General features: G+C 42.5%; 1 protein-coding gene across 1 annotated transcript; it reads left to right on the top strand.

The window, feature by feature from the left end:
* yl (Putative vitellogenin receptor yl) lies at window positions 1-6,478 on the top strand. The gene is made up of 16 exons (XM_090175541.1): window positions 1-137; window positions 212-571; window positions 638-763; window positions 821-937; window positions 1,002-1,515; window positions 1,576-1,976; window positions 2,044-2,166; window positions 2,236-3,162; window positions 3,230-3,472; window positions 3,529-4,029; window positions 4,089-4,244; window positions 4,306-4,817; window positions 4,875-5,089; window positions 5,148-5,786; window positions 5,849-6,182; window positions 6,242-6,478. The coding sequence occupies exons 1-16, from the start codon at window positions 65-67 to the stop codon at window positions 6,377-6,379; spliced, it is 5,379 nt and encodes a 1,792-aa protein (XP_090031667.1). The 5' UTR covers window positions 1-64; the 3' UTR covers window positions 6,380-6,478.
* Window positions 6,479-9,847: the final 3,369 nt, after the last annotated feature.

Below are 9,847 nucleotides of genomic sequence, written 5' to 3'. Positions count from 1 at the left end.
GGTATTCGATTAGCTGAACTCGTCAACAGACAGTTGTTCAGATTAACCTTTGTTTTCACTAATTATGCGGATTCGGCCGAGTAATTTAATATGGATTTCGATACTGCTGATGGCGCCGGAACTCGGAAACTTCCTAGGTAAGTAATAGATTAGGGCAATTATAGACACGCTTCCCCGTGGATATCTTTTCAATGTACTCCGTCTGTTGCAGATCATTCTTGCCCGTCTGGTTGGTTCGATTGCGGTAATGGACGTTGCGTGGCTCATTTCTTCGTTTGCGACGGTGACGATGACTGCGATAATCTCCAAGACGAGATGGATTGTCCGGGTCATGAGGATACGACTTGCGAGCGCCACCAGTTCAAATGCAAAGACACGAATCGTTGCATCCCCGGTATTTGGAAATGCGATGGACACGCGGATTGTACCGATCTGTCGGACGAAAGTGACTGCAAGAACAACGTTAGTTGCGGCGGTGGGTACCTCTGCCCCGAGAACAAATGCATTCCGACTGCTTGGCGTTGCGACGGACAGTGGGATTGCGAAGAAGGCTTGGACGAGAAGGACTGCGGTACGTTTACCATCTCGGTATCTTTTTTTAACCGGATTTCGCTCTTAATTATTTGTCATTCTGCAGACAAAATGAAGCGAGACTGCACCGAACACGAGTTCAGATGTAACGATTCAACGTGTATTCCCCTCGCCAAGGCTTGCGATTTCAAGAACGACTGTAAAAATGGCGATGACGAAGGAAATCATTGCGGTAAATTAAATACATTATTTTGATTTATATCTCGATAACGTTTGTTTTTTTATATAGTCGAAAAGGCTTGCAAGAATATGACTTGCGCTCACGAATGTTTCTTGACACCCGCCGGACCCGAATGTGCCTGCCGAGACGGCTACAAACTAGACAAGGACGGAAAGTCTTGCGATGGTTTGTTGACCTTGTCTGTATTTTTTACGTGTTTTTCGGAACTGTTAACAAATCTTTTATTTAGATATAGACGAATGCGCCTTGACCCCATCTCCTTGTAGTCAAAACTGTTTCAACACTAAGGGTTCTTTCTCATGTACTTGCAAAGCCGGTTACAATTTGATCCACAAAACCGTCTGCTCCGTATCGGGACCTTCGCCCCTCTTGTTATTCGCTACCAGCCACGAAATTCGGGGGGTCTGGACACGTCCTCAAGACTACTTTCGCGTGGCTTCTACTCGCAACACTGCCATTGGACTTTCCTACGACAGTTTAGAATCTCGTGTTTATTGGGTTGAATCTGGTAACAAGGGAGGTACCATCATGGTGGCGGACATCGATGGAAAGAACAAACAAGTTGTCATGACCAAGGGTCTACAAAATCCTCAAGACATTGCAGTTGACTACGTTGCCCGGAATTTATACATAACCGATCAGAAATTACAACAAGTACTTGTGTGCAAAATGGACGGGAGCGTATGCGCTACGCTGTTGACCGGAGATAAGCCGAGAGGCTTGGCCATTGACCATCGAAATGAGTTAGAAAACACTGTGATTGGTTTAAAATTCCATTTAATTTAACTTTTTTACTTTTCAAGGCTGATGTACTGGTCTGACTGGGGTGATATGAAATCTGGTATATACCGTTCGGAGATGGATGGTCGTAATAACACCCTTTTCGTCAAGGATGGCGTATTTTGGCCTAATGGTCTGAGCATCGACTTCCCCACCGACCGCTTATATTGGTGCGAAGCCAAATTCGAAAGAATCGAGTACATCACTTTGGATGGGAAGGATAGAAAAATCGTTCTGGAAGCAGTCAGATTGCATCCTTACTACGTGGCTGTCTTCGAAGACACCTTGTATTTCAGCGATTGGAATAAGTATTCCTTGGAATCTTGCAACAAGAGAACTGGCAAAAACCAAACAACGCTTTTCAGAGGCCAAAATAAAAGGGTGGCTGGAGTTCATGTCTTTCATCCTATCGATTACGCCAATGGTGACGGAACCTATTTTAAGGTGAATTGTTCATTCACGTAATGCTTAATTGAGGCCTCGTATTTCAGAGCGAAATCCGTGCTGGGACGAATCGTGCAGTCATTTATGTTTGATTTCGCGGAAGAGTTACGGATACGCTTGCGCTTGTCCTACAGGGTATCAACTAGACAAAGACAGATCTACTTGCATACGTAAGTATTTGATAATTGCCAACGTTCAATTTTTAAACTTCCGTTTTAACTCTTATTTTTTTTAAATAGCTTTGAGGAATACTTCGTTCTTGCTAGCTGCCGAAGACAACTTGATATTCCACGTCCACCCCGAAGCTGTTGGCGAGAGTATCGTCACTCAATTGCCCACAAGGAGGCTCATTACCGTCGGAGATATGGCTTTCGACTGGAGTACCCAAACTTTGTACATAAGTGATTTGGAGAAAAGAGCCATATTTAAGATGAACACATCTATTTACGCAATCAGCGCCTTCGTCAGCAAAGGCTTGGACACTGTTGAAGGTCTGGATTACGACTGGATAGGCAACAATCTCTACTGGACCGACGCTGGAACTGGCACTATCGAAGTCATCACTCGTGATGGCAATACGAGAACCACGATAGTAGACGGACTCTCAAGGCCCTTGGATGTAGTTGTATGTCCCGATAAAGGCGTCCTGTTCGTAGCGGAATCAAGTTTCGAATCCAAGATTATTATGTGCCATATGGATGGGCAAAATTGCCAAACGATGGTGGACCTTAACTTGGGAACGCCGACCGCGCTGTCTGTTAACCTCTGGGCCAGTCGTCTGATGTGGGCAGATCCTAAAAACGGAGTTATCGAATCGACCAATCTCAAAGGCATGGATCGCGTCAAGAATCTCCGCCGGAAAGGTCCGGTCATGTCGGTCTCTTACTCCGCGAGCTACATCTTCTGGACTGACACGAATAGTCACGGTGTCCATTACGCCCGGACCGATGATGACTCCGTGCAAGGATTCATCAACCTTCCTCACGAGCACAACGGAACCGAAGTCATAAAAATTGCTTATTTCAGTGCTCCTCCCGATTCACGCGGAAGCGTCTGTTCAGTTCGTAATGGCGGTTGTAGTCACCTTTGCTTAACGAACCCTCTCGGTTACGTCTGCGCCTGTGGTTCCAGGATGGAATTGAGCAAGAATTCACATACTTGTCAAAGTAATGGCGCTTCTGATTTTCGCCAGTAACAAGGTGGTGATTTAACTTGATTTTGTTTAATTTCTAGATAAGACTGTTCCGGGTTGTCGATCTGGCGAGTTCCTGTGCGGATCTGGCGAGTGTATACAAAACGAATTCGTCTGTGATGGTCGCGATGATTGTCACGACAAATCGGACGAGAACACCACTACTTGCCATACTGGTTGTCCCGCTGATGAGTTCGAATGCGCAAATAGTCAGTGTATCATATCCAAATGGCGGTGCGACGGTCAAAACGATTGCGGTGATAATTCCGATGAAAAAGATTGCCGTAAGTTTACGTGTAAAACTTGTTTTTATTAAATCCTTAATTATTTGGGATTATAGCAAAACCATCAACGTGCAAAGGAGACGAATTCCTATGCGTCAAAGAGGGCAAATGTATTCCGAAAATTTGGGTATGTGACGGAGATTCGGATTGCACGGATGAATCGGACGAAGGGCCAGATTGTAAAGACGTAACTTGCGGTCCCACCGAAACCAGATGCCGCGACGGAACTTGCTCTCCTACCAATTGGTTCTGCGACGGTGAGAAAGATTGCAAAGATGGTAGTGACGAAGACGAATCTCGATGTGGCAATGTGGTTAAAACGTGCAAGAGTGACGAGTTTACTTGCGGAAACGGTTTCTGTTTGGATAAAGTTCTGGTTTGCGACCGTCGTCAAGATTGCGCCGATGGAGCGGACGAAAGCGACTGCCCGACGCCTGTCGGAGATTGTCGTCCCGAGGAATTTAAATGCCCCGAAGATCTGTGCATCAATAATAGAAGTCGCTGCGATGGGTATGAGGATTGTCGACACGGAGAAGATGAAAAGGATTGCGAAACAAGTAATATTTCCATAATCTAACTGACGTTAAATCCTGTATTAACCGGTTTCTTTTCTTAGCCATTCTCGATTGCAAAAGCTTCGAATTTCAATGCAAAACTGACAAATGTATTTTGAAAACTGCTCTTTGTGACGGCGTCGATGACTGCGGTGATAACGAAGACGAGACGTTACACAAGTGTTTGAGGATGTCCACAAAATCGCCTATCATTCCTAGTTAGTATATTAATTCTCCTAATCTTTCGAATCTTTTGTACAATAAATTATTCCTCCATAGTCCATCAATGTCCGGAATTTAAATGCGATAACGGTGACTGCGTATTATGGTCGCAAGTTTGTGATGGCAACGAAGATTGCTACGACTTATCCGACGAAGGAAGACGATGCGGAGCGAGCTGTTTACACGGAAACGGTGGTTGCGCCCAAAATTGCCGAGATACTCCAGTCGGTGTAATTTGTTCCTGTCATGACGGTTTCGTATTAATGGAAGATGACAAGGCGTGCAAGGATCTCGATGAGTGCTTGACGCCGGGACATTGTAGTCAACGTTGCACCAACAAAAAGGGTGGTTACAAATGTACGTGCGTAGAAGGATACGACCTGAGCGCTGATGGCCAACGATGCAAAGCTACCGGAGAACGTGAAGTCTTAATGGTTCAAACATTCGACAGCATCAGAGAATTAACCTTATACGGTGGTCAACACTTGGTTCAAGGAACTGGTACGGACATCAGAGGGATGGATTTTGATGCGGATAGCAACGCTATATTTTGGACGGAAACTTCGAATGTAAGTGGCAATGTCTTGGTGAATTTGAGTTTAAGTAACGTACCCTTCTTTTTTAAGGGTGTCATTAATAGCTTGACGGACAAAACCACCTTCGCGGTAATAAGCAAAAATCTGAATCTACCAACTCTCTTGGCCTACGACTGGATCGGCAAAAACTTTTATTTCACTTCCGGCACTAACGTAGATGTGTGCAGGCGAGACGGAAAGGTTTGCGGTAACGTACTTAACATCGAACACGCAGCTCATAGTTTCACCTTAAATCCCATTGACGGGTAAGTGTTTTAGTTCTGTCATACTCAAATTACAACTACTAACCTTTTTTCTTTTTAGACTAATGTTCTGGTCCGTTTGGAGCGAGCTAACCAAGACTGAAACTGGCATCGTAGCCAGAGCGAATATGGATGGTTCAGAGAAAATCGTTATTGCATCCAACAAAGTTTCGTGGCCATCTGGTTTAACCGTAGACATCGTCATGTCCAAACTCTACTGGACTGATTTGAGACTTAGTACCATCGAAGTGTCAGATTTCGATGGATACAACCGCAAAGTTATCGTCAACATTGGATTGCAACACCCTCAAAGCATGACCCTATTCGAGGACAACTTATACTGGTCCAACTGGGGAAGCAAACAAATTGTACGTGGTAACAAATTCACGGGAGGAGCTCAAATTACGATGAAGTGGGAAGATATCAAAGCCTACGGTTTGAAGATGGTTCACAAAGTACTTCAACCTAAGCCCCACGATCCGTGTTCGAAGGTGAAATGCGACCAACTATGCTTGTTACGAGCCAATGGCTATAAATGCGAATGTGGTTACGGATATGCACTGGATGACTCTAATACCTGCGTTTCTAAATTAGTCAACAAAACTGAAACCGGAAAAGTAACTGCAGACCAAGTCTGCACGACAAACTACTGCCTGAACGGAGGTCTCTGTAGCGTTGAGGATGATGGACCCTATTGCAGGTAAAGCTAACTGCCAAATTTGTCTGACCTTCGCGATCTGATCTTTATCTTATTCTTTCTAGTTGCCTCGTGTCTTACCACGGTGTCCGATGCGAGTATATCGTGAAAAACGCTCCCGTACAGCAGTCAGATTTGACCTGGGTTGCTGGCGTCGTATTAGGCCTACTCTTGGTCACTTTGGTCGTTGTGGGAGTGTTCTTATTGTGGAGAAGGCACGGACAACGTATTCGAGGCACTATTGGTGACGGAATATCTGTTAGTTTCAAGAATCAGTTGTTTTCTCGTGGAGGCGAGATGGACTTAGACCAAGCATCGCAAGAGACTCAATCTGGCGAAGAGATATCAATGAGCAAGGATGGCGTTTACACCAGCGAGAAAGAACAATCCAAAATAACCGTAAGTTGTCCTACTAGTTCTTTATTTAGGCTGGTCTTGATTTGAGTCCTTTCTTTTAGGAGGAAGGAGGTATTTATCGTTGGCCCTCAACCGAGTCTGTGGGTGATTCGGCCTTCGCTAAAGACGATCGCGGGTTGTTGTCTGGAAAGAAGTCTTCTCAACCGGAAACATTTCGTCGCTTCTTCCAGCGAAACTAATTTAATTTTAAACCTCGTTTTGTTTTTAAGTTTTGTTTTGTATAGATTGTTATCGCGAATTATCGAATTTCTATTTAAATAAACATAACATTAACCGTATTTTTCTGAATGTTTATTTGGGTGAAAATATCAAAGGGGGATAACTATTGAATTCTCGCGTTTGATGGTTTTCTCAAAGTTATTTATGCTTAATCTGCTCTGAAACGAATGTTTAACCAATAGGCTGTGGGGTATTTTACCAATCTGAACTCGCTCTTCTAAAGTTTTGTCGACTTTAATCTTTAATGTGGAATACGTGAATAATTTTAAAAACTTATCTTTTCGCTTTTCTGTTGTGGCAGTTTTAAATTAGGAATCTATAGAGCTCGGGTCCCCACTGATGAGGTCATTTTTTAAGGAACTAAACAGATTTTTTAGGTGGAAGGAGGTTATCGAGCATAAAAAACTATTTCCAGAAAATTTCCCGCAAATCGGAAAAATAAAATTAGTAACGTAAATTACTTTTTAAGGGTTTTTAATTTTTTCGATTTAAAATGTCTAATATCAGGAAACATAATACTAAACATAAATAGTGTTGCATTGTTAATCAGTGTAAACTAAACTAGAGGTTTAGTTTTAACATTGAAGAAAGATATGGAAGGCCGACTCTGCCTTGAGCCATATAAGCTTAATATTAGTTTTTTTAAGGCGCGACGCTATCGGCATCTATCTATTGTGCTGTAGGACGGACTACCGTCAAAAAATAATTTTCGGAATGGCGGCTTCCGCGGCTGTCAACCCAAAGATTAGGAAAGAGTGGGATTATTATGGTGTAAAAAATGGTCGTTTGTAGCAATTATCAGGGTTTCATTTTTGTGATTTCCGGGGGAGCCTGAAAGGTAATATACATTACGTATTTCGCTGTAAACTAGGGCATCACAAAACCCCAACGGGTATTTTTGAAAAAAACCTGAGCTAGCGACAATATAAATAATTCAAATATTGAACACACATTTAAAGAAATTAAGGTAATAACTTTTATTTTTATGACATGCATATCATAGTAGTTTCAGCCTCTCCAGTTCTTTTTTTTTGGAAGCTAGTCCGGTCTTATTATTGACTTTCAAAAGTCGTTCTAAATTTGGAGGGCGAATGGTAATTGCACAATATATTTTAATATTTTCATTATAAAATTTCCGTTTGCCATTATAAAATTTCCATAATAAAATTACGTTTGTCATTATAAAATTTCCATCATAAAATTGCGTTTGTCATTATAAAATTTCCATCATAAAATTACGTTTGTCATTATAAAATTTCCATCATAAAATTACGTTTGTCATTATAAAATTACGTCTGCCTTCCGTTTCTAATATATTCTGGTGCGCGACAGCTTACAACCACCAAATAAACCCGCTTTCCACCAGCTCTCACTCTGTCTCTCTTCTGCTACCCCACACAAGGAGAACGCAACCCATCAAAAGTCGTGCATTTTCTTGTGTACGGTTTTCATTGGTTAGACGCTTCAGGGTCTGCTACCTTTGGAAGGGGAAAATATGGAAATTGTCTTTCCCCCTTTCCGTAAAACGTTCAGTGTAAAGGTTCGTCCAATGAAATTTGTACACTACACGGCGTTAGCGTGTTTAAAGGGTAGCTTCGTTCTCCTTGTGTTTGTTGCTCCTAGATCATGCCACCTTGTTTACTTTATATGAAGTAAATTACGTGACGAAAAACGCCTCATCAACTTTATAGAAGGAAAACGGAAGTTAGTTAAGTGGATTTTGAAAATGCGCAGAATAGGGACTTGACAGCATGACGTATATAATACGTCTCTAATTCTTTTTCCAATTGAAAAATAAATTACCAAGATGGCGGCCATAGCTGAAGGTACGACGTGACGTCATGCTGTCAAGTCCCTATTCCTCGTTAATTTTTGGGTTTGACAATCTATAGTTAAGCACGTGCCACGCGATCACGATAATTTGTTTCCATGGTAACCTTGTACACAAGTCACAAGGATTATAAGAATTTTCGACTTTTGGTAAGCTACTTGTGAAACCAGTTCTCATAGAATTTTTGTTACTGAAATCTAGGAGCAACAAACACAGCACTGCCCACACATAGACAACGCAACCCGTCAAAAGTCGTGCATTTTCTCGCGTACATTTTTTATTGGTTAGACGCTTACCGTAAAACGTTTAGCGTAAAGTCTGGTTCAATGAAATTTGTACACACCACTGCGTTAGCGTGTTTAAAGGCTAGCTGCGTTCTCCGTGTGTTTGTTGCTCCTAGCTGAAATTATATAATAGACGGTAATAGTGAGTGTAGGGACAGTAGGGAGCTGTTGGCTCGTGTGGCATGAAGGGCTTGCTACCACCCTCTCACGCGTTGTAACCGGCCACCTGAATTAAAGGCATTAAAAGTCGCTAGGTGACTAAGGATATTAGCCTAGCTGATTATTATTATTATATACAGAGGCATACTTATGAAGGTTCATGTTACATATGCTAAAAGCACTAAAACACTTAGCTGAATACCAGGCTGAACCAGTGGCGTCGCTAGGGTGTTTTAGGCGGCGCTTGAGCCACCTGTAAAATTTCTGAAGCGCCACCTAAAATTTCCGAAAAGCGCCTCCTAAATTTTTCCAATTCACTTGTCGAAAAGTTTCTTCGAACTTAAAAATGGGCATAAAAAATTTAATTTTACCTAGGCGGCCTCATTGTTTCAACTTTACAAACCTTTTTAGGAGCTCCCCCCCTCCCCCATATCTCTCACTAGGACGCCCTGACCAGTGCTTATGGCTTAAGCGCCCCCAGTTTTGAAATCCCGGTGACGCCACTGGGCTGAACCCATCATCTGCAAACCGGTTGTTCTCCTTCCCCGTCTTCCGGGTGACAAGACTTACAATTGTTAGTCCTAAGCGTCTCAGAATTATTGAAGCGAAGCTTCCTTGTCCCAGACTATTAATGTGGAAATCTTCGTTATGACCGTAGATATAGTAAATATCAACAGATTTTAATGGAATTTTGCAAATAACTAGAATTATCAAGGTCGAAACGATGCGTTCATTGCGCTCTCACTATATTTACCCTACATTGTCTGCTGCGCTTATATAATCAACGAGAGGGACGGGGCGAAAGAAAATCGTTTTAAGCGTGCCCTTCTTTAAAAATTTAAAGAAACAATTTGACGTTAAGCCTTGGCAATGAAAATTACTAAATTTCAAAAAGTTGGTACGCGTCAGTTACCATCGTTACAACAACGAAGCACCGCCAGGCGCGGTTCTAAAAATTTATTCTTAGGTGGGCCCATACTTCAGGAAATAATAGGGGGTAGGGAAGGAAATCGAATGAAAGTTTATATTAATTATACATTTTAGGGTGTACATGGGCCCATTGGGCCACCTCCTAGAACCGCGCCTGAGCACCGCCCATATCTGAACTAATTTTCAAACTACCTAATGCAGTCAGATATTAGTCATCGTCATCG

This window comes from Leiobunum rupestre, chromosome 5, assembly GCF_980474605.1.
Source record: "Leiobunum rupestre chromosome 5, qqLeiRupe1.1.hap1, whole genome shotgun sequence".
NCBI classification, from domain to species: Eukaryota; Metazoa; Arthropoda; class Arachnida; order Opiliones; family Sclerosomatidae; genus Leiobunum; species Leiobunum rupestre.
This window is presented reverse-complemented; position numbering and strand designations above follow the sequence as displayed.

Coding starts and splice junctions, on each gene's coding strand:
- yl (XM_090175541.1), top strand. CDS start 65: ATGCGGATTCGGCCGAGTAATTTAATATGGATTTCGATACTGCTGATG. Junction 764..820: donor TGACGAAGGAAATCATTGCG/GTAAATTAAATA, acceptor TTTTTTATATAG/TCGAAAAGGCTTGCAAGAAT. Junction 3,163..3,229: donor GAATTCACATACTTGTCAAA/GTAATGGCGCTT, acceptor TTTAATTTCTAG/ATAAGACTGTTCCGGGTTGT.